At 47.9% G+C, this 23,592-nt stretch overlaps 1 protein-coding gene across 1 annotated transcript in view; it reads left to right on the forward strand.

Moving 5' to 3' along the window:
- The window catches only part of CIST1 (colon, intestine and stomach enriched 1), a 41,051-nt gene extending 26,143 nt beyond the window's left edge, over positions 1-14,908 (forward strand). Inside the window, exons 3-4 of the mRNA XM_060783899.2 lie at positions 11,500-11,669; positions 14,769-14,908. Of these exons, the coding sequence (XP_060639882.2) occupies positions 11,500-11,669; positions 14,769-14,819 (221 nt within the window). The 3' untranslated portion in view covers positions 14,820-14,908. The remainder of the gene's footprint in view (positions 1-11,499; positions 11,670-14,768) is intronic.
- The last annotated feature ends 8,684 nt before the right edge of the window (positions 14,909-23,592 follow it).

Here is a 23,592-nt window from a genome sequence, read left to right on the forward strand (position 1 = left end):
GTCTCCAGGGAAGCAGAAAACAAGCTTGCTCCCTCCTCCCTGTGGCTTCCTCTCACATATTTATACATGCAGGGGCGGCTCATCCATTATGCGAAGTAAGCGGTCGCAGAACACTTTTTTTTGCCGGGGCGCAGAGGCGCCTCTGCAAATGCCCCTCAACTGCCACTTGAGGAGCGCCCCCTCAGCTCACAACAGCCCTAGCAGTCCGGGGGGGGGGGAGCCTCTGCTGTCTTGCCTCGCTGCCGGGCGATCCTCTTCCCAAAGGGGCAGGGACCTTCAGCCTCGCCTAGCCCCTCTCGTTCCTGCTCCACCCGGCCACCGGGTACACGAGCAGAGCTGGCGCTCAATCGTTCTCTGCGTTCGATCCCTTCCCCATGATCGGCTCCCTTTCCCGATCCCCCGGCGCTCCACCCACCTCCTCTCCTCTCCCCAATCCGCGGGTGGGCCAAGGGGTCGGGAGGCGTGTCTGAAGACCCCAGCGTGCACACCAAAAGTCGCCTCTTCGCCTGACTTTCTCTTCAGCCATTGGGACCAAGAGAGAGAGAGAGAGAAAGAGCCCCTCCGGCTGGAGGTATCTCCCACCTCCGCTCCCTCCTTTGTTTTTGCGCCTACCTTCAGGAAAGGTGGGCATCTCCACCTCTCTCTCTCTCTCTCTCCCTCTCTCTCGATCCCAATGGCTTTTGGTGCACACGGTCTTCAGGCACGCCTCCGGATCCAATGCGGGCCAGGTAAGGGAGCAAATGTGGCAAGGTTAACTATTACTGGGATGTATAGTTCACCTACAATCAATCTCCTTTCTTGTAGTTTGAAGCCATTGTTCCGTGTCCTCCCTGTGGCTTCCTCTCACATATTGATACATGGCTATCATATCTCCTCTCAGCCTTCTCTTCTTCAGGCTAAACATGCCCAGCTCTTTAAGCCGCTCCTCATAGGGCTTGTTCTCCATACCCTTGATCATTTTAGTCGCCCTCCTCTGGACACATTCCAGCTTGTCGATATCTCTCTTGAATTGTGGTGCCCAGAATTGGACACAATATTCGAGGTGTGGTCTAACCAAAGCGGAATAGAGGGGGAGCATGACTTCCCTAGATCTAGACACTATGCTCCTATTGATGCAGGCCAAAATCCCATTGGCTTTTTTGCCGCTACATCACATTGTTGGCTTATGTTTAACTTGTCCACGAGGACCGCAAGATCTTTTTCACATGTACTGCTCTCGAGCCAGGCATTGTCCCCCATCGTCTCTCTCTCTCACCTTGGCTAAACAGTCCTCCTTGCTCTGGTCACTTGCTTTCCCCGCCCCCATTGGCTTCTCCTCATTGCGAAAGAAGCAGCAGTCGGCAGGGAAGGGAGATAGGGAGGGTGCCGGGGAGAAGCCCCGCTGCTCAGAGGGAGGGAGGGAGGGAAGGAAGGAGGGAGCCCCACAGGGGCCTGCTGTGCTACTGGCAGTGAGGGCAGACCTCTGTGTACATTGCTGGCAGCTCCAACAGTGCAGGAGGGAGTCGGTTTGGGGAGAAGTGGGCCCCGAGCAGCCGCACCAAATTGAGCACTCCCACTCCCTTTGCTGGTAAAGGTCTGTGTGCATGTGCCTGATACAGATTATTATGAATCTGAGGCTGGCCATCTGTCAGGAGTGGTTTGGTTGTGCTTCTCCCATATGGCAGAAGGGGCTGGACTGGATGGCCTTTGGAGGTCTCTTTCTACCCTACTCTCCGTAGAGAGCTGGACAGGGGGAGTGTCATTCTGCTGGTTCTCTTGGACATCTCAGCGGCTTTCGATACCATCGATCATGGTATCCTTCTGGGTCGACTCTCTGGGATGGGTCTTGGAGGCACGGTTTTGTCGTGGCTCCGGTCCTTCCTGGAGGGTCGATCCCAGATGGTGAAGCTGGGAGATGCCTTCTCGGACCCCTGGCCTTTGACCTGTGGGGTCCCGCAGGGCTCTATTCTGTCTCCCATGCTTTTTAACATCTACATGAAACCACTGGGAGAGGTCATCCGGAGTTTTGGAGTTCGGTGCCATCTCTACGCAGATGACACACAACTCTACTCTTTTCCACCCAATTCCAAGGAGGCCCCTCGAGTGCTGGACGAATGCCTGGCCGCTGTGTCGATCTGGATGAGGACGAACAAGCTGAAGATCAATCTCGACAAGACAGAGGTCCTCCTGGTTAATCGGAAACTGGATCAGGGTATAGGGTGGCAACCTGTGCTGGACGGGGTTACACTCCCCCTCAAGTCACAGATCCGCAGTTTGGGAGTTCTCTTGGATTCATCACTTACGCTTGAGGCTCAAGCGTCGGCAGTGTCCGGGAGGGCTTTTGCACAACTGAGACTTGTGCGCCAGCTGCGACCGTACCTTGTAAAGGTTGATCTGGCCGGGGTGGTCCATGCCTTGGTCACCTCTAGATTGGATTACTGTAATGTGCTCTACGTGGGGCTGCCCTTGAAAACGGTTCAGAAATTCCAACTGGTCCAACGGGCGGCGGCCAGGATGTTAACTGGTGCTCCTTACAGAGAGAGGTCAACCCTCCTGTTCAAGGAGCTCCACTGGCTGTCATTTACCTTCTGATCCCAATTCAAGGTGCAGGTGCTTACCTACAAAGCCCTAAACGGTTTGGGACCATCCTACCTGCGCGACCGCATCTCCGTTTATGAACCCACACGTTCCCTTCGTTCATCCGGAGAGGCCCTGCTCGCGATCCCGCCTGCGTCACAGGCGCGTTTGGTGGGGACGAGGGACAGGGCCTTTTCTGTGGTTGCCCCTTGACTTTGGAACACCCTCCCCAAAGACATCAGACTAGCACTCACGTTGGCAGTCTTTAGGAAGAGCTTAAAGACCTGTCTATTCCAATGTGCCTTTCCGGAATAGGAATACTCCAGCATTGTGTCCCAGAAGCACTTTATTAGAGTTTAAGATTCTCTGCACATTGCATTTGCCCTGAAATCCAGCATACTACCTGTCACACCCAGCACTTTTTAATCTGTAACCATTACTTGGCCTGGCCCTAGTTTTTACGGTGTTATGGTGTAATGTTTTGTTGTTATTGCTTTATGTTTTTGATTTGCTTTGAGTCAGATTTGTTATGCTGTTGTTTTATTGTGGCCTTGGCCTTTGTAAGCCGCATCGAGTCCTTCGGGAGATGCTAGCGGGGTACAAATAAAGTTTAATAATAATACGCTATTATTAACCAAAGTCTGAATGGCCATCTGTCAGGAGTGCTTTGGTTGTGCTTCTCCTATAAGGTAGAAGGGGCTGGACTAGATGGCCCTTGGAGGTCTCTTCCCCCCCTTCCCATCCGCCTACCTGCGTGACCGCATTTCTGTGTACGAACCCACACGATCTCTTCGATCATCTGAAGAGGCCCTGCTCACGCTCCCACCTCATTTGCAGGCACAATTGGTGGGGACGAGGGAGAGGGCCTTCTCGGTGGTGGCCCCTCAACTCTGGAACTCACTTCCCAGGGACATTAGACATGCCCCAACATTGGCAGTTTTTAGGAGGAGCCTGAAAACGTGGTTGTTCCAGTGTGCCTTCCCAGAATAAGGAGAACTCTCAGCAATATGCCCTCACTTTAATACTAACTTAGGATGGACTGTGTTCCCTCATTTCTCTCTGAAAATCCTATCCTAGTTATAATTTACCTTGTCCACGTCAGCATACTTTCAATTTTAATCTATTACATTTGGCCCGGCCATTTTTAAAATTGTTTATGTCACTATTGATTGTTTTTTGTTTATGTGATTTATATGATTTGTATTTTATTGATTGTTTATTGATGTTGTGTTTACTGATGCTTTGTTTGATGTACTTTGGGCTCGGCCTCATGTAAGCCGCATCGAGTCCTTTGGGGAGATGGTAGCGGGGTACAAATAAAGATTATTATTATTATTATTATTATTATTATTATTATTACTGTAGTGATCTTAATGCAGCTGACACCCAGCCAGCTGTGCCACAGTCCCGGTGCTACATGTCAGACTCTGGAAGATCTTGGAGTTAAAACAAGTGGTTTATTCCTTCTTTCCATGATCCTAAAAAGACAGTTCTAAAGCTACAAAACAGGAGCTTTTTTGTTGAGTTCCCGGGCCAGAGAAGCAGATGGCGGAAACAGAAGAACGGCCTGCCGCAGGGGAGCGTGCTTGCTCCATCAATGTTCAACATCTACACAAATGACCAGCCACTGTCAGAAGGGACAGAGAGCTTCATCTATGCTGATGATCATGCCATCACCTCTCAATCAGGGAGCTTTGAGATGGTAGAACAGAAGCTCTCCGAAGCTCTAGGTGCTCTTACTGCCTATTACAGGGAAAACCAGCTAATCCCCAACCCATCTAAAACACAGACATGCGCCTTTCACCTTAAGAACAGACAAGCATCCCGAGCTCTGAGAATTACCTGGGAAGGAATCCCACTGGAGCATTGCAGCGCACCCAGATACCTGGGACTCACTCTGGACCGTGCTCTTACCTACAAGAAGCACTTCCTGAACATCAAGCAAAAAGTGGGTGCTAGAAACAACATCATATGAAAGCTGACTGGCACAACCTGGGAATCACAACCAGACACAGTGAAGACATCTGCCCTTGCGCTGTGCTACTCTGCTGCTGTGTACGCATGCCCAGTGTGGAACACATCTCACCACACTAAAACAGTAGATGATGTGGCTCTGAATGAGACATGCCGCATTATCACGGGGTGTCTGCGCCCTACACCACTGGAGAAATTACACTGCTTAGCCGGTATTGCACCACCTGACATCCACCGGGAAATAGCAGTCAATAGTGAAAGGACCAAGGCAGAGACGTCTCCAGCTCATCCCCTGTTTGGGTATCAGCCAGCACGTCAACGACTTAAATCTAGAAATATTTTTTTAAGATCTACAGAGACACTCACTGGAACACCTCAGCAAGCGAGAGTCCAAAAGTGGCAGGCTCAAACCCAGAACCTCAACCAATGGCTGATACCAAATGAGAGACTCCCTCCTGGGCACACAGAGGACTGGGCGACTTGGAAGGCACTGAACAGACTGCGCTCTGGCACCACGAGATGCAGAGCCAATCTTCAGAAATGGGGCTACAAAGTGGAATCCACGACATGCGAGTGCGGAGAAGAGCAAACCACTGACCACCTGCTGCAATGCAACCTGAGCCCTGCCACATGCACAATGGAGGACCTTCTTGCAGCAACACCGGAAGCACTCCAAGTGGCCAGATACTGGTCAAAGGACATTTAATCAACTACCAAACTCACACATTTTGTATTTTTTCTGTTTGTTTGCTTTGTTTCTGTTAGAAATGTAATATAATTGACTGGTTGCCCTGACACGACAAATAAAATAAATAGTTTTAAAGTTTTCCTGCTCAAACCTCCTGTATATATCAGTCCCAACACCCATCTCCCTCTTGTGGCCAAGCACTGTAACCACAGTATTTGGCCACAGTGGTCCATGCTCTGGTTACATCCCGTATAGATTACTGCAACACACTCTACGTGGGGTTACCTCTGAAGACTGTTTTGAAACTCTAGCTAGTCCAACGCTCAGCAGCTAGGTTGCTCACTGGAGCTGGGCACAGAGAGCGTACAACCCCATTGTTACACCAGCTCGACTGGCTGCCTATTAGCTTCCGAGCACAATTCAAAGTGCGGGCCTTGACCTATAAAACCCTAAACGGTTCTGGCCCAGCTTACCTGTCCAAACGTATCTCCCTCTATGAACCCACAAGGACCTTAAGATTGTCTGGAGAGGCCCTGCTATCAGTCCCACCGCCATCACAGTCACACATGGTGGGAACGATAGACAGAGCCTTTTCGGTGGTGGCCCCTCGGCTGTGGAACTCCCTCCCTAATGAAATCAGATCTGCCCCCTTCCTCATGACCTTCTGGAAGGAGCTCAAATCCTCGTTATGGAATCTAATGTTTGCAGAATAGATGGTTTTAATGGACTGTTTTTAGCTGACGGCATTGGATTGATTTGGAAGACGACTTTAAACGACGAAGTATTTTAATCTATATAAATAAAAAATGTAATGTTCGTTTGTGGGGTTAACATAACTCAAAAACCATTGGACAAATTGACACCAAATTTGGACACAATACACCTATCAGACCAACAAGTGACTATCTATATATATATATATAAATGCTCTGTGCGTAATGAGTTCCTTAAAAACAAAAGAACCAATGAACGAAATCACACCAAATTTGGCAACAAAACGTCTCACAACACAAGGAGTGGCCCTCACTCAAAAAATTATGATTTTGTCATTTGGGAGTTGTAGTTGCTGGGATTTATAGTTCACCTACAATCAAAGAGCATTCTGAACTCCATCAACAATGGAATTGAACCAAACTTGCCACACGGAACTTCCATGACCAACAGAAAATACTGGAAGGGTTTGGTGGGCATTGACCTTGAGTTTGGGAGTTGTAGTTCATCTACATCCAGACAGCACTGTGGACTCAAACAATGATGGATCTGGACCAAACTTGACACAAGCACTCAATATGCCCAAATATGAACACGGATGGAGTTTGGGGGGACTAGACCTTGACATTTGGGAGTTGTAGTCACTGGAATTCACAGTTTACCTCCAATCAAAGAGCATTCTGAACCCCACGAACAACAGAATCGGGGCAAACTTCCCACACTGAACCCCCATGACCAACAGAAAATACTTAAGGCCATCCACTCCAACTCCCTTCATCAGGGCAAGAAAACGTAATCGAAGTCCTCCTGACAAAGAGCCATCAAGCCATAGATAGAAAGATAGATAGATAGATAGATAGATAGATAGGGAGTTGTAGTTGCTGGGATTTATAGTTCACCTACAATCAAATAGCATGATAGAATTGAACCAACTGGGGCATACAGGACTCCCATGACCAACAGAAAACACTAGAAGGGTTTGGTGAGCATTGACCTTGAGTTTGGGAGTTGTAGTTCACCTACATCCAGAGACTACCATGGACTCAAACAATGATGGATCTGGACCAAACTTGGCACAAGCACTCAATATGCCCAAATATGAACACAGATGGAGTGTGGGGGAAATAGACCTTGACATTTGGGAGTTGTAGTTACAGGGATTTATAGCTCACTTACAATCAAAGAGCGTTCTGAACCCCGCCAACGACAGAATTGAGCCAAACTTCCCACACAGAACCCTCATGACCAACAGAAAATACTCAAGGCCATCCAGTCCAACTCCCTTCACCAGGGCAAAAAAATGTAATCAGAGTCCTTAGTAGAATATAAATGTCAAGGTCACCATGCTGTCCCTGATCTGCTCTGGTGTATGCTTCTGCGATACTAGAGGGGTGAAGCTGCTGTCCTCATGTCTTCCTTAGGAGACTTTTAGGAGACTTCTCGGGAGTATCGGGTGGCCATTATGGAGAATATGATATTAGCCTAGATAAATATATGGTTTGATCCAAACCTTTTTACTGTTCCTACACCAAATCATTCCTTTGTGCTACCCTTAGATGGCTCCAGACAAATTCTACCCTCAACAATTCCTCAGGGATAAATAAACAATCCTTTTAATTTACTTTAGAAAGGATATTTGTGCTTTTTGGTGACAATCCTTTGACATCTATATCCATCCTCAACCCTATTTTGACCTTTTAAGATTTTTAAAAATATAAATGCTTTCTTCTATTATTTCATTTCTTTCACTCCAATTTTAGTTTGCATGCTTCCTTAGAAGTAAATCCTGCTAGTACGTACATCCACCGAAACTGGCCAATATTAGACTACACAACTGTGCAAATATTTTTCAAGATAAATTAAATGGGTGAAAACTCAAGCAGATCAGCCTTGGGATTTTTCAATCAAATCCTGAGTTGATGCAAGTTATGAGGGTTGAATGAAAAGTAATGCCTCCACCTTCGTAACTCCTCAACAGATGGAAATACCGGTATGCGGCAAGTACTGGCTTGTTCAGTAGACTCTCCTCTACAGCTCCATTTTGCCGGGAAGCCTTAGCATTGAACAGTTGTGTTGTTAAAGTGCGAAGTATGGAACCTTGCGCAGACGGCCGGTCAATGCGACTTAAGCAACGTGCAGTTATTGAATTCTTGACAGAAGAAGGTGTCACCCCAAAAGAGATTCATCAGAGAATGCAAGCTGTTTATGGTGATTGTGTTGATGTGAGTACCGTGCCTTGTTGGGCGAGTAAGTTTAAAGATGTTGAGGTGGGAACATCTGACTTGCATGACAAACAAAGAGAAGGACGTCCTGTGACAGCAACCACCGAGTTTCACAAGCGAAAGGTTGACAGATTGATTTAAGACAATCGTCGTATCAATTAGAGAGAAATTTCAAGCATAATCGGCATTTCACAAGAACGCATGGGTCACATTATTGTTTTGCTTGGCTATTGGAAGATCTGTGCATGATGAGTACCCAGGATGTTGATGCCTGAAATGAAAGCGCACAGACTTGAAATTTACAAGGAACACCTCTCCCGTTACGAGAATGAAGGCGACACCTTTCTACATTCAATTGTGACAGGAGACGAAACGTGGGTACACCATTACAACCCGGAGACGAAGCGTATCCAATTGTCTGGTGGAATATCAACACAAAGACTTCCCTAGTGTTACCAAAACAGAGTGTCGACTTCTTCCGTGACAGCTTCAGAAAACAGACAGATCACTGCTGAAGTCACACGACAAACTCTTCACCTTGATGGTAACTGCTGCAAGAAACGTTTATGCACGAGCTTGTGGAGCCCCATTCTTGACCTGCATATTCTTCCACAGTGAGGGCATCGTTTTCCAGGTGGAAGGTGGTCCCGGTTAGGGTTGGCTTGACACACCTTCCTCTTGGCACATTTCTCTCTTTCACCCTCCATTCATGCCTCCTCAAATTCTACAGCACTGTTGGTCACAGCTGACCTCCAGTTGGAGCACTCAAGGGCCAGGGCTTCCCAGTTCTTGGTGTCTATACCACAGTTTTTAAGGTTGGCTTTGAGCCCATCTTTAAATCTCTTTTTCTGCCCACCAACATTCTGTTTTCCGTTCTTGAGTTCGGAGTAGAGCAACTGCTTTGGGAGACGGTGGTCGGGCATTTGGACAACGTGGCCGCTCCAGTGGAGTTGATGGTGGAGGACCATCGCTTAAATGCTGGTGGTCTTTGCTTCTTCCAGCACGCTGATGTTTGTCAGTCTGTCTTCCTAAGAGATTTGAAGGATTTTTCGGATGCAGCAAAATAATGCATATAAACATGTGAAATAAGGCAGACTACCAGAGTGCAATTGTTTTGAGCCTTATATAAGTGCAGATGGACACAGAAGCAAGCAACCCTATACGGCTCCGAACGTATCTCTCTCTACGTTCCACCTCGTAATTTAAGATCTACTGAGGAGGCTCTGCTCTCGGTCCCACCAGCGTCTCAAATGCGCCTGGTGGGGACAAGGGACAGGGTCTTCTCGGTGGTGACCCCCAGCTTGTGGAATTCGCTCCCCAGCAAGATTAGATCGGCGTCCTCCTTCCTTACTTTTAGGAAAAAAACTAAAGATGTGGTTTTGGAGCCAGGCCTTTGGCTAATGGGCACAGCAGCACTTTAGGCACTGAACTCGGACAATAGGATTGTTATGAAAATTGGAAGCGGCTATATGACTTGTGATTATGTGATTTGTTCTATGTAATTTTAATTAATCTCACTCTTTAATTGTTATGTAATAGGATTTTATATTGTTGGTTTATATTGTTGTTATTGATACTGTTGGCATTGAATTGTTGCCTGTGTTAGCCGCCCTGAGTCCCCCCTCGGGGGGTGAGAAGGGCGGGGTAGAAATGGTCTAAGTAAATAAATAAATAAATCTATTTCCCGGGTGTTTTGTGTGTGTGTGTGTGTTTTCAAGTTGTTTCTGACCTATGGTGCCTCTAAGGTGAATCTATTTCATCTTAAACCCATATAAATTATCAATTTGTTCTAGGATGAGCTCTCTTAATCAAAGGTCGCTAGTGTATTTATAATTGTTTTAATGTATGCTAAATTAGGCAGGAAAAACGAAATGCAAAGATACAGAATGGGGGACAATGCCTGGCTTGAGAGCAGTACGTGTGAAAAAGATCTTGGAGTCCTCGTGGACAACAAGTTAAACATGAGCCAACAATGTGATGTGGCGGCAAAAAAAGCCAATGGGATTTTGGCCTGCATCAATAGGAGCATAGTGTCTAGATCTAGGGAAGTCATGCTCCCCCTCTATTGTGCTTTGCTTAGACCACACCTGGAATATTGTGTCCAATTCTGGGCACCACAATTCAAGAGAGATATTGACAAGCTGGAATGTGTCCAGAGGAGGGCGACTCAAATGATCAAGGGTCTGGAGAACAAGCCCTATGAGGAGCGGCTTAAGGAGCTGGGCATGTTTAGCCTGAAGAAGAGAAGGCTGAGAGGAGATACGATAGCCATGTATAAATATGTGAGAGGAAGCCACAGGGAGGAGGGAGCAAGCTTGTTTTCTGCTTCCTTGGAGACTAGGACGCAGAACAATGGCTTCAAACTACAAGAAAGGAGATTCCATCTGAACATGAGGAAGAACTTCCTGACTGTGAGAGCCGTTCAGCAGTGGAACTCTCTGCCACGGAGCGTGGTGGAGGCTCCTTCTTTGGAAGCTTTTAAACAGAGGCCGGATGGCCATCTGTCAGGGGTGTTTTGAATGCAATATTCCTGCTTCTTAGCAGGGGGTTGGACTGGATGGCCCATGAGGTCTCTTCCAACTCTATGATTCTATGATTCTATGATTCTATGTCCAGGGTGGGAGAAAGAACTCTTGTCTGTTTGCGGTTGGTGTGAATGTTTTGATTGGCCACCTTGATTAGCATTTGATGGCCTAGCAGTTTCAAGATGTGGCTCCTTACTGCCTGGGGGGATCCTTTGTTGAGAGGTGATTAGCTGATCCTTATTGTTTCTTGTCTGGAGTGCCCCTGTTTTTGAGCGTTGTTCTTTCTTTTATGATTTTTAAAGTTTTTTTTAATATTCCCATTTTGCGTACGATTGAAGGTCTGGAGGAGCCCCAGCAATCTTTCCCTTTTGCTTATATTGTTGCCTAAACCCTGGAGACTAGGACGCGGAACAATGGCTTCAAACTACAAGAGAGGAGATTCCATCTGAACATGAGGAAGAACTTCCTGACCGTGAGAGCCGTTCAGCAGTGGAACTCTCTGCCCCAGAGTGTGGTGGAGGCTCCTTCTTTGGAAGCTTTTAAACAGAGGCTGGATGGCCATCTGTCAGGGGTGATTTGAATGCAATATTCCTGCTTCTTAGCAGGGGGTTGGACTGGATGGCCCATGAGGTCTCTTCCAACTCTTTGATTCTATGATTCTAAATGTATATTATGCTTTGTTTTTATTGTCCAGCACCGAATGGTGCCTGTTGGTAGCCGTCCTGAGTCCCTCTTCGGAGGTGAGAAGGACGGGATAGTAATGCTCCTAATAAATAAAGAAATAATAAATAACTGCAGTTTCAATGTCTCCTCTTTTCAATAGATGGGCCCAGCCATGATGAGGAGGACGACTCTCGTATCTCTGAGAAGCCAGGCCTTGTAGCCGTCATTTGCATTTTTCTCTCTGTTCTGCTCATTGGAGCCATCGTGGTGGTGGTGAAGTGCTTCCGGGCGAGGGGACCAGCCTTCCAGAAACTGGACGAGGTGCCCATGGTGGGTGGCCATTGCCACAAGGGGAAGCGGGCAGAGGGAGGGAGAAAGCTAGCTCCGAAAATTTACCGGCTATTTCTAAACATCTCAGAGTTGAAGAAGTGTTGATGTCTTTTGGATTACACTATAGACTTCATCCTACTGAACATGTCAAGTGTCAGGAAGACTATAGGTTTACCATACAGCTCAGGCATAGTCCATTTCGAAATTAAATGGATGATTTTCCTACTTTCACTACACCTTAGCAAACTATCCATTGTATTTAAGAGTTTTCAGTTGATTTGCCATCACATTGTAGAGAGTTGTTCCCAAACACTGTCCCTTCTCTGTTTTCTCAGTCTCCTCTCCTGGACGATGACTTTTGTTCCTGGGATATCAATGTCATTTCCTAATTGGGTCTATCATAAATACACGGGAAAAGTTTATTAAATTGCAAAAACTTTGTCTTTGTGGGAGGGACATCCTGCTATAGCATATTTTGCTCTAGTTTCTCAATTATCCTTTTCCTCCTCTCTCTCTCTCTTTCCCCGTATTGGAAGAAAGAAGGAAGGAGGGAAATAAGTAGAGAAGGAGGGGGTAACACGTGGCACACACAACACACCGAAGGAAGGAAGGAAGGAGAGGAGAGGAGAGGAGAGAGGGAAGAGGTAACACATGGCACACACAACACAAGGAAGGAAGGAAGGAAGGAAGGAAGGAAGGAAGGAAGGAAGGAAGGAAGGAAGGAAGGAAGGAGAGATGAGAAGAGAGGAGAGGAGAGGAGAGGAGAGGAGAGGAGAGGAGAGGAGAGGAGAGGAAGAGAAGGAGATAACATGGCACACATAACACAGAGAAGGAAGGAAGGAGAGAGGAAGGGAGAGAAGGAGGAGGTAACACATGGCACACAGAACACACAGAAGCAAGCAAGCAAGGAAGGAAGGAAGAGTAAGAGGAGAAAAGGACATAACACATGGCACACACAACACACAGGAGGGAGGGAGGGAGGAAGGTGAGGAGGAGGTAGTACATGGCACACACAACACACTGAAGGAAGGAAGGAAGGAAGGAAGGAAGGAAGGAAGGAAGGAAGGAAGGAAGAAAGGAAGGAAGGAAGGAAGGAAGGAAGGAAGGAGAGAGGAGAGGAGGAGGAGAAGGAGGTAACACATGGCACATACATTACACAGAAGGAAGGAAGGGGAGAGGAAAGGAGAGGAGAAGAGGAGGACATAACACATGGCACACACAACACGCAGAAGGAAGGAAGGGGGAGATAACACATTGCACACAACACACGGAAAGAAGGAAGGAGAGGAGGAGGAGATAACACATGGCACACATAACACAGAAAGAAGGAAGGAAGGAAGGAAGGAAGGAAGGAAGGAAGGAAGGAAGGAGAGAGGAGAGGAGGAGGAGAAGGAGGTAACACATGGCACATACATTACACAGAAGGAAGGAAGGGGAGAGGAAAGGAGAGGAGAAAAGGAGGACATAACACATTGCACACACAACACACGGAAAGAAGGAAAGAGAGGAGGAGGAGATAACACATGGCACACATAACACAGAAAGAAGGAAGGAAGGAAGGAAGGAAGGAAGGAAGGAAGGAGAGAGGAGAGGAGGAGAAGGAGGTAACACATGGCACATACATTACACAGAAGGAAGGAAGGGGAGAGGAAAGGAGAGGAGAAAAGGAGGACATAACACATTGCACACACAACACACGGAAAGAAGGAAAGAGAGGAGGAGGAGATAACACATGGCACACATAACACAGAAAGAAGGAAGGAAGGACGGAAGGAAGGAAGGAAGGAGAGATAACACATTGCACACACAACACATGGAAAGAAGGAAGGAGAGGAGGAGGAAAGGAGGAGATAACACATGGCACACATAACACGGAAGGAAGGAAGAAAGGAAGGAAGGAAGGAAGGAGAGAAGAGAGGAGGATGAGGTAACACATGGTACACACAATACAGAGAAGGGAGGGGAGGGGAGGAGGAGATAACATATGGCACACACAACACACGGAAGGAAGGAAGGCCCCCAGAAAGTGCATGAGACAGAAAGGAACACAGCATACTGCCCATCTTCCCTCCTCCATGTTTTTTTTTTTGTCATGTCGTGTCAGGAGCGACTTGAGAAACTGCAATTCGCTTCTGGTGTGAGAGAATTGGCCGTCTGCAAGGACGTTGCCCAGGGGACGCCCGTATGAATTGATGTTTTTATCATCCTTGTGGGAGGCTTCTCTCATGTCCCCGCATGAGGAGCTGGAGCTGAGAGAGGGAGCTCATCCGCCTCTCCCCGGATTCGAACCTACGACCTGTCGGTCTTCAGTCCTGCCGGCACCGGGCGCAGTGGGTTTAACCCCTGGTGGGGCTTTTTCTCAAAGGGACATTTTGGCTCCGCTCACAAATTGTGTAACCTAACCATATCATTTTAAAGCTGAGAACAACAAATAGCATCACATGACAGAATTGGCCATTTTGCCCATCTCCATCCGGATAGGAGCCCCCAGTGGCGCAGTGGGTTAAAGCACTGAGCTGCTGAGCTTGTTGATCGAAAGGTCGCAGGTTCGATACCGGGGAGCGGCGTGAGCTTCCGCTGTCAGCCCTAGCTTCTGCCAACCTAGCAGTTCAAAACATGCAAATGTGAGTAGATCAATAGGTACCGCTCCGGCGGGAAGGTAACGGCGCTCCATGCAGTCATGCCGGGCACATGACCTTGGAGGTGTCTACGGACAACGCTGGCTCTTCGGCTTAGAAATGGAGATGAGCACCACACCCCAGAGTCAGACATGACTGGACTTAATGTCAGGGGACTACCTTTACCTTTACCATCCGGATAATTTGCAAAAGAGTCACTTGCCAACCAGCTTGGAAAGCATCTGAAAAGAGAATGCTTTGTAACGCTGTTAAGACACCGAGATAGCTCTACCCTACACTTGAAGCCTACATCATGTGATGAACACAAAAGGTTCCAGTTTCTTAAGTGGGTGACTCAGTAGTATTTCATTAATGTGATGAAGTGGTATGTAACAAAACTTGGCAAAATCATAGTGTGACTCAGTGTTATGGGTGAGTAGATTTTCTCACCATCTTATTCTCTCTTTCTTTCGTTGCCCAGCAAGGAAAAGCGTCCGAAGACTCTCCTTTTGCCCGCTACCCTCCCAAATAGACCGCCTGTCCTGCTACGTGTGATGGGAACATCCTTTCCGGCCTCTCTGGGACTTGGTGCATGAAATAAAAAGACCTGCCTGCCTTGTAGAGCTGCGTTTTCCTTTCTGGGCTGCTGGTTTGGGCCTTGCCTTCTTCTCTAGGGTGGACGAGATGGCCCATGGGGTCTCTTCCAACTCTACTATTCTAAGAATATATCATTCTATGACTTGCGACGGCATTCACAATATGATTTTTTAAAAGGTGAAAGCTTTCAATCCAGTTTAAGAGCATGAGCTCGATGAGGATGTCTTGACCTGTCCTGAACTGCAGATGCCTAAGACGAAATCCACTCACAGCAAGGGCTTGGAAACAGAGTCCTTTATTCCAGATCAATACAGATTGGAGAGAACGGTACTTTGGAGCTTTTGGTACAAAACGCTATATCCCCAAGCAACAACCCGCTTCCTTCTTGTCTCTACCTACTTTTACATATTCCCAGGCCCAACGATCTACATCACACTCCAGCACTTCAAGTCTTTATTTATTTATTGTGTCAGAAGCGAGTTGAGGGTGCAGTTAAAATTCATTTAAAAGCACAAACAAAGTTTTAATAAAGAACTTGGCATTATAAATGTCCTTTGATCAGAAGCTGGCCACTTGGAGTGCCTCTAGTGTCGCTGTGAGAAGGTCCTCCATTGTGGCAGGGCTCAGGTTGCATTGTAGTCAGTGGTTTGTGGTTTGCTCTTCTCCGCACTTGATTGTCGTGGACTCCACTTGGTAGCCCCATTTCTTAAGGTTGGCTCTGCATCTCATGGTGCCAGAGCTCAATCTGTTCTGCACCTTCCAAGTCGCCCAGCGTTCTAGGTGCCCAGTCTCAGCCATGGATTGAGGTTCTGGGTTTTAGCCTGCCACTTTTGGACTCTTGCTTGCTGAGGTGTTCCTGCGAGTATCTTTGTAGATCTTAGGAAGGTATTTCTTGATTTAAGGCATTGGCGTGTTGGCTGATATCTGAACAGAGGATGGGCCGGAGATGTCACTGCCTTGGTCCTTTCATTATTGGTTGCTACTTCCAGATGGATGTCAGTTGGTGCAATACCAGCTAAACCAGGGGTCCTCAAACTAAGGCCCGGGGGCCGGATAGGGCCCTCCAAGGTCATTTACCCAGCCCTCGCCCAGGGTCAACCTAAGTCTTGCCCCCCGGTGGCGCAGTGGGTTAAACCCCTGAGCCGGCAGGACTGAAGACCGACAGGTCGCAGGTTCGAATCCGGGGAGAGGCAGATGAGCTCCCTCTATCAGCTCCAGCTCCTCATGCGGGGACATGAGAGAAGCCTCCCACAAGGATGATAAAACATCAAGTTATCCGGGTGTCCCCTGGGCAACATCCTTGCAGACGGCCAATTCTCTCACACCGGAAGCAACTTGCAGTTTCTCAGGTCGCTCCTGACACAACAAACAAACAAACAAAAAACCTAAGTCTGAAACGACTTGAAAGCAGATAACAACAACAATCCTATCCCATCAGCCAAAAGCAAGCCCACACTTCCCATTGAAATACTAATAAGTTTATATTTGTTAAAATTGTTCTTCCTTTTTAATTATTGTATTGTTTTGAAGTTTATTTGCACTACAAGTAAGATATGTGAAGTGTGCATAGGAATTCATTCAATTTTTTTTCAAATTATAATCCGGCCCTCCAACAGCTTGAGGGACTGTGGCCTGGCCCTCTGTTTAAAAAGTTTGAGAACCCCTGAGCTAAACAGTATAATTTCTTCAGCAGTGTGGGGCACAGACATTCTGTGATAGTGGCATATTTCATTCAGTGCCACATCCATGTTTTAACGTAATGAGATGTATTTCACACTGGACATGCATATTCAGCAGCACAATAGCAAAGCGTGAGTGCAGATGTCTTCACTGTGTCTGGCTGTGATCCCCAGGTTGTGCCAGACAGCTTTCATACAATGTCATTCCTAGCACCCACTTCTTGCTTGATAGTCAAGCAGTGCTTCTTATAAGTCAGAGCACGGTCCAGAGTGACTCCCAGGTATTTTGGTGTGCAGCAATGATCCAGTGGGATTCCTTCCCAGGTCATCCTCAGAGCTCGAGATGCTTGTCTGTTGTTAAGGTGAAAAGCACATGTCTGTGGTTTAGCTGGATTAGGAATCAGTTGTTTTCCCCTGTAATAGGCAGGAAGAGCATCTAAAGCTTCAAAGAGCTTCTGTTCAACCATTTCAAAGCTCCCTGCTTGAGCAGTGATGGCACGCTCGTCAGCATAGATGAACCTCTCTCTCTTCTGGCAGTGGCTGATCATTTGTGTAAATGTCAAACATTGGAAAACACTCACCTGCGTTTCAGATGGATTAAGGATCAGCTGGTTTTCCCTGTAGTAGGCAGGAAGAGCGCATACAACATGATGGTACAAAACATGATTGATATCAGTGCATAAATGCAGTAATTATTTGAAAACTACACATGCTTTCTTGGTGCTGAGATATGAGAACAATGAGGCAATCTGGCTGAAGTTTCGGTGGAGGAAGGTTTGAATGGGCAACAGATCAGGACAAAGTGTGGCTTTCTGAAGGCCCCTTTTGTCCCATTGAGATATGATCATCAATGCCAAGCGGGCACCATCTGCTGGAGTGACCGACTCCAAGCCCCAGGGTTTCTGCCCATTGTATGGTTCATGCAAATAAGTCTTTGATAAGGTTCTTTTCAATCAGGTGATTTCCTCCTTCCCAGGGTCACCCAGGGGGCTTCTTACATTTTTATACATTTTTAATAAAGGGAATAGGGCAGAAGGGTCAGGTAAAGGTCAGATATACAGGGAAAAATATACAGAAATTATAGTGTAGAAAACATATGCACTCATCTCTCCCACTAGAGTCCCATAGAGAAATGGATAAGAGCCTTGATCATGGCTCAGTATGTGTCCATAGTTCATAATATTTATAAGAAGGTCCATAGAAGAAAATGTGTCCATAAAGGGAACGAGAGTCCTTGGTGTGGGGAAAAAAGGGTGCAAAAATCATAAGAAGTGGCTTGGCAATTCCACTGAGTCAGGATATGGAGCTCTGCATCACTGGGATTGGAGTCTGTCCTTTGGTCCTTGGAGAACTATAATCCCTTCCAAGGACTGGAGTGAGAGTGGCAGACTCACTTCCCGAAGGTCTCATGGGATGACCACATCAAGTCACCCGGGTCCTGGGGCTCCAAAAGGACGAAGAAGCGACGACAGGAGCAGCGCAGCAGCAGCAAGCTCAGTTTGACAGTCAGCTGTTTCTCTTTAAATATATTCTCAAAAATAAAAAGGTTATTCCCAGAGCGCAAGAGCCCAAAATGCAAAAAGCAAGATGGCAGATAGTGTTAGAATTGAGCTAGGAAAAATATGGCACCAAAATGGAGTCGTTTGGTTAACTCGCGGATACGGGGGCCCGAGGGGGTTCCATATCCGCAGTTTAAAGAAACGCAGATTTGGCCTCCCTGGGACGCCTGGAAGGTATCCCAGGTGGGCCGGCAGCTGCCCGCGGCCCGAAAAAAGGATAAGTTCATGCATTTGATACTTGTGAGTCAGGAAATAGACACAATATATCACTATGGAGAAGTGAAGGTTACAATTCAATTAGTCTTTATTAGGGGTTTTGTTACAATGTTTGGGCTGGGGAGAAAAGCAAAAGGGTTGCAGAGAGTCCTTGGTTGAAGTTGCTGCTGCGGCACATTTCATCAGAGCTGGCCCAACGGGGCATCCAGGAACTGCGGAACTCCCTGCAGCTGGACAGAAGCTGGAAAGCAGGGGTCTGGGGCGGATTCGACGTCATAAGTGGGTGTCCCCTTCCATCCTCAGCGCCCTGACGCCATTATGTTTGAAGCACTCCCCAAACAAACCGTGTGACTTTCTCTCGCCTCTGGAAATGAATGCAACCCGGCTAATGAGTAACGGGGCTGGGAAGTTAATTAGTCACGCTAATTGCTAGGCTCACAGCTCTCCGCAGCTTGGCATTCGCGATGGTGGCAGGAGCAGAGAGACCCGCTTGGCCTGGCATGGAAGGGAAGGTGGCAGCTGGTGCCCGTTTGTGCCAGTCGCTCAGGCGCACAATCTGCTGTGTGCTCCCTAAGCCAGAGAGAAATGGGAGCTGGACAGAGGATGGCTGAGAACACAAGTGTTTTGGGGTATTCCAGAAATGCCAATCTGGCCCTGTCTTTACCAGACACCACCATCTTTGGGTAAATCTAACTCTGCCAATGGGGTACCCGGGTGCCCTCTCCCTCTACCTGTCTCTCCGAATAAGAGAAAAACTTCATTGTCGGTTTACATTGTGCAATGAAATTTAATGCCATCCCCAATCGCTATATATATATATATATATATATATATATATATATATATAATTGTACAAATTACAAAACAAAGCACTCATTGAGTTGCTGTGAGTTTTCCAGGCTGTCTGGCCATGTTCCAGAAGCATCCTCTCCTGACGTTTCACCTGCATCTATGGTAGGCATCCTCAGAAGTTGTGAGGCCTGTTGGAAACTAGGATAATGGGTTTTATATATCTGTGGAATGATGTCCAGAGTGGGAGAAAGAACTCTTGACTGTTGGAGGCAAGTGTAAATGTTGCAATTGGCCAGCTTGATTATCATTTAATGACCTTGCTGCTTTAAAGCTTGGCTGATTGCTGCCTGGGGGAATCCGTTGTTGGGAGGTGTTAGCTGGCCCTGATTGATTCATGTCAGGAATTCCCCTGTTGTTTGAGTATTGTTCTTTATTGATTGTCCTGATTCTAGAGCTTTTTAAATACTGGTAGCCAGATTTTGTTCATTTTCATTGTTTTCTCCTTTCTGTTGAAATGGTCCATGTGCTTCATGTGCATTTCAATGATTTCCCTGTGTCATCTGGCATGGTGGTTGTGAGAGTGGTCCAGCATTTCTGTGTTCTCCAATAATATGCTGTGTCCAGGTTGGTTCATCAGATGCTCTGCTATGGCTCCCCCCTCCCCTCATATCAGGAGCATCCTGTTGTGAGAGAATTGGCCGTCTGCAAGGACGTTGCCCAGGGGACGCCCGGATGATTTTGATGTTTTATCATCCTTGTGGGAGGCTTCTCTCATGTCCCCGCATGAGGAGCTGGAGCTGATAGAGGGAGCTCATCCGCCTCTCCTCAGATTCAAACCTGCGACCTGTCGGTCTTCAGTCCTGCTGGCACAGGGCTTTAACCAACTGCGCCACCAGGGGCTCCTCTGCTATGGCTGACTTCTCTGGTTGAATCAGTCTGCAGTATTTTTCATGTTCTTTGATTCGTGTTTGGGCAATGCTGATGCATTTGGGGGCAGGGTGTGTGTGTGTGTGTGTGTGTGTGTGTGTCAAACTTGCACTTGCGAAGGTGGTGGGATCAAGAGCACCCCCCCCCCCCAGATGTTCTTAACTTCTGAGGTGGGTCATAGAGGGAGATACATCCGGACAGGTAAGCTGGGCTGGAAGTGTTACATGGTTACATGGAAGTGTAGATCCAGCCCAAGTTCCATGCTGTTCTTCTATCAGTTCTTTCTTTCTTTCTTTCTTTCTTTCTTTCTTTCTTTCTGTAAGTCATAAGAAGTCATGAGGTTTTCCCCGGACATTAAGTCAAGCCGTGTCCGACTCTGGGGGTCGGTGCTCATCTCTATTTCTAAGCCAAAGAGCTGCCGTTGTCCGTAGATGCCTCCAACGTCATGTGGCCACTGCCATGATTGCATGGAGTGCCATTACCTTCCTGCCGGAGCGGTACCTATTGATCTACTCACATTTCCATGTTTTCGAACTGCTAGGTTGGCAGAAGCTGGGGCTAACACCCCGCTCCCCGGATTTGAACTTTGCTGAGCTGGTCAGCAAGTTCCGCAGCTCAGTGGGTTAACCCACTGCTCCACCGGAGGCTCCAAGAAGTCATGAAAAACTCTGTTAATACATGCATTGCACATGAGACTCATGGTGGATCAGAGGCATCCGTCGAATCTTGGAAATCCAAAGGCTCACATGCGCCAACCTGTTTGCATCCCTGCTGTCCAGGGCAGCACCATTTGTATTGAATCCATTCCAATATTGTTTTTATGGAGATAAATGATTAATTTCTGAGTTGAGAAATTAACTGTCTGCCTTGAGCACTTCAAGTCCTGTGACTCTGGTTACAGATTTTCCAAAACTTCAAGGAGAGGAGAACTGTGCCTAACTGTGTGTTTGGGCCTGAAAGAAGTTAGAAGTTTCTTTTGGCCAGCTTTTTGTTCTTCCAGGCACAAAGGCAAGATCTAATTCATTTGAAACTAGTTAGGGTAGCCTGGCATTGCCTGGGTTATTTGAAAAAGTCCATTTTCTAATTGTACAAAATGCAGAAGGTGAACTACAACTCACATCATGCCAGGTTAACCTGAAAAACTCCATCAGTACTTAAAGTTTGTTAGGTTTGGCAAGTTTGCTCTGAAGAGAATGAGTAGGCCAAAGCCTGTTAGAGTCAGTGGGCCAGGGCTGGTGTTGCCCTGAGGAGAGTGAGTAGGCTGAAGCCTGTTACAGTTAGTGGGTCAGGACTGGCATTGCCCTGAGGAGAGTGAGTAGGCCAAAGCCTGTTAGAGTCAGTGGGCCAGGGCTGGTGTTGCCCTGAGGAGAGTAAATAGGCCGAAGCCTGTAACAGTTAGTGGGCCAGGGCTGGCATCCCCCTGAGGAGAGTAAGTAGGCCGAAGCCTGTTAGAGTCAGTGGGCCAGGGCTGGTGTTGCCCTGAGGAGAATAAGTAGGCCGAAGCCTGTTACAGTTAGTGGGTCAGGACTGGCATTGCCCTGAGGAGAGTGAGTAGGCCAAAGCCTGTTAGAGTCAGTGGGCCAGGGCTGGTGTTGCCCTGAGGAGAGTAAATAGGCCGAAGCCTGTAACAGTTAGTGGGCCAGGGCTGGCATCCCCCTGAGGAGAGTAAGTAGGCCGAAGCCTGTTAGAGTCAGTGGGCCAGGGCTGGTGTTGCCCTGAGGAGAATAAGTAGGCCGAAGCCTGTTACAGTTAGTGGGTCAGGACTGGCATTGCCCTGAGGAGAGTGAGTAGGCCAAAGCCTGTTAGAGTCAGTGGGCCAGGGCTGGTGTTGCCCTGAGGAGAGTAAATAGGCCGAAGCCTGTAACAGTTAGTGGGCCAGGGCTGGCATCCCCCTGAGGAGAGTAAGTAGGCCGAAGCCTGTTAGAGTCAGTGGGCCAGGGCTGGTGTTGCCCTGAGGAGAATAAGTAGGCCGAAGCCTGTTACAGTTAGTGGGTCAGGACTGGCATTGCCCTGAGGAGAGTGAGTAGGCCAAAGCCTGTTAGAGTCAGTGGGCCAGGGCTGGTGTTGCCCTGAGGAGAGTAAATAGGCGGAAGCCTGTTACAGTTAGTGGGCCAGGGCTGGCATCCCCCTGAGGAGAGTAAGTAGGCCGAAGCCTGTTAGAGTCAGTGGGTCAGGATTAGCATTGCCCTGAGGAGAGTGAGTAGGCCGAAGCCTGTTAGAGTCAGTGGGCCAGGGCTGGCGTTTCCCTGAGGAGAGTGAGTAGGCCGAAGCCTGTTAGAGTCAGTGGGCCAGGGCTGGCATCCCCCTGAGGAGAGTAAGTAGACCGAAGCCTGTTAGTGGGCCAGGTCTGGTGTTGCCCTGAGGAGAATAAGTAGGCCAAAGCCTGTTAGAGTCAGTGGGCCAGGGCTGGTGTTGCCCTGAGGAGAGTAAATAGGCCGAAGGCTGTTACAGTTAGTGGGCCAGGGCTGGCATCCCCCTGAGGAGAGTAAGTAGACCGAAGCCTGTAACAGTTAGTGGGTCAGGGCTTGCGTTGCCCTGAGGAGAGTGAGTAGGCCGAAGCCTGTTAGAGTCAGTGGGCCAGGGCTGGTGTTTTCCTGAGGAGAGTAAGTAGGCCGAAGCCTGTTACGGTTAGCGGGAAAGGACTGGCATTGCCCTGAGGAGAGTAAGTAGGCCGAAGCCTGTTACAGTTAGTGGGTCAGGGCTGGCGTTGCCCTGAGGAGAGTGAGTAGGCCGAAGCCTGTTAGAGTCAGTGGGCCAGGGCTGGTGTTTCCCTGAGGAGAGTGAGTAGGCCGAAGCCTGTTAGAGCCAGTGGACTAGGGCTGGCGTCGCCCTGGGGAGAGTGAGTAGGCCGAAGTCTGTTAGAGTTAGCGGGTCAGGACTGGTGTTGATATTGAGCAAGAATTTAGGGGTCTTTGCCAGGAGGCAGAGACCCATCAGACCCATCAAAGAGAGTCCTTTTGCCCTGGCGAGACAGAAAGAAACACCTAAGAATTTTCCCTGATTTTTCCAATAAAAGTCTCACCAAGTTGAAGGAAAACTCAGAGTTGTTTTATTGCAATTCAGCTGGAAAGGATGTCATACCGTGATCATTTGTCAAGCAGATATACCATACAAGGCAAAACAGTATATTTTTATAGACAAGCAGAACTGTAAAATTCAAACTTCCCGCCGCCCACCCCCTTGCTGGCTCTGCTCTGATTGGCTGGAGTTATCAGCTGGAGGGGAGGTGCGACTGGCTTAGGCGTGCCTCGGTCAATGGGAGAGCCAGCGCCACTTTGGCTCCTCAGCCAATGAGGAGCGAGGAGGCGGTACAAGCAGGAAACAAAGAACCGAGAGGAAAATGAGTGGATTAAACGTAACTTAATGGCTTGTCTGATGGCTGGCGATAATCCGGAGATTCCTCAAGATGGCCTGGTATTGGCTTATGAGGGTGAAATATACAAAATTGGCTGGCACGGCTGCCAAGCCTTAGTAATCTTTAGTCCTGGATATGGGATCAATTGATGTTATCTGTCCATTGGTTTCAGCCAAGGGG

The sequence above is a fragment of the Anolis sagrei genome, chromosome X (genome assembly GCF_037176765.1).
Source record: "Anolis sagrei isolate rAnoSag1 chromosome X, rAnoSag1.mat, whole genome shotgun sequence".
Classification (NCBI taxonomy): Eukaryota; Metazoa; Chordata; class Lepidosauria; order Squamata; family Dactyloidae; genus Anolis; species Anolis sagrei.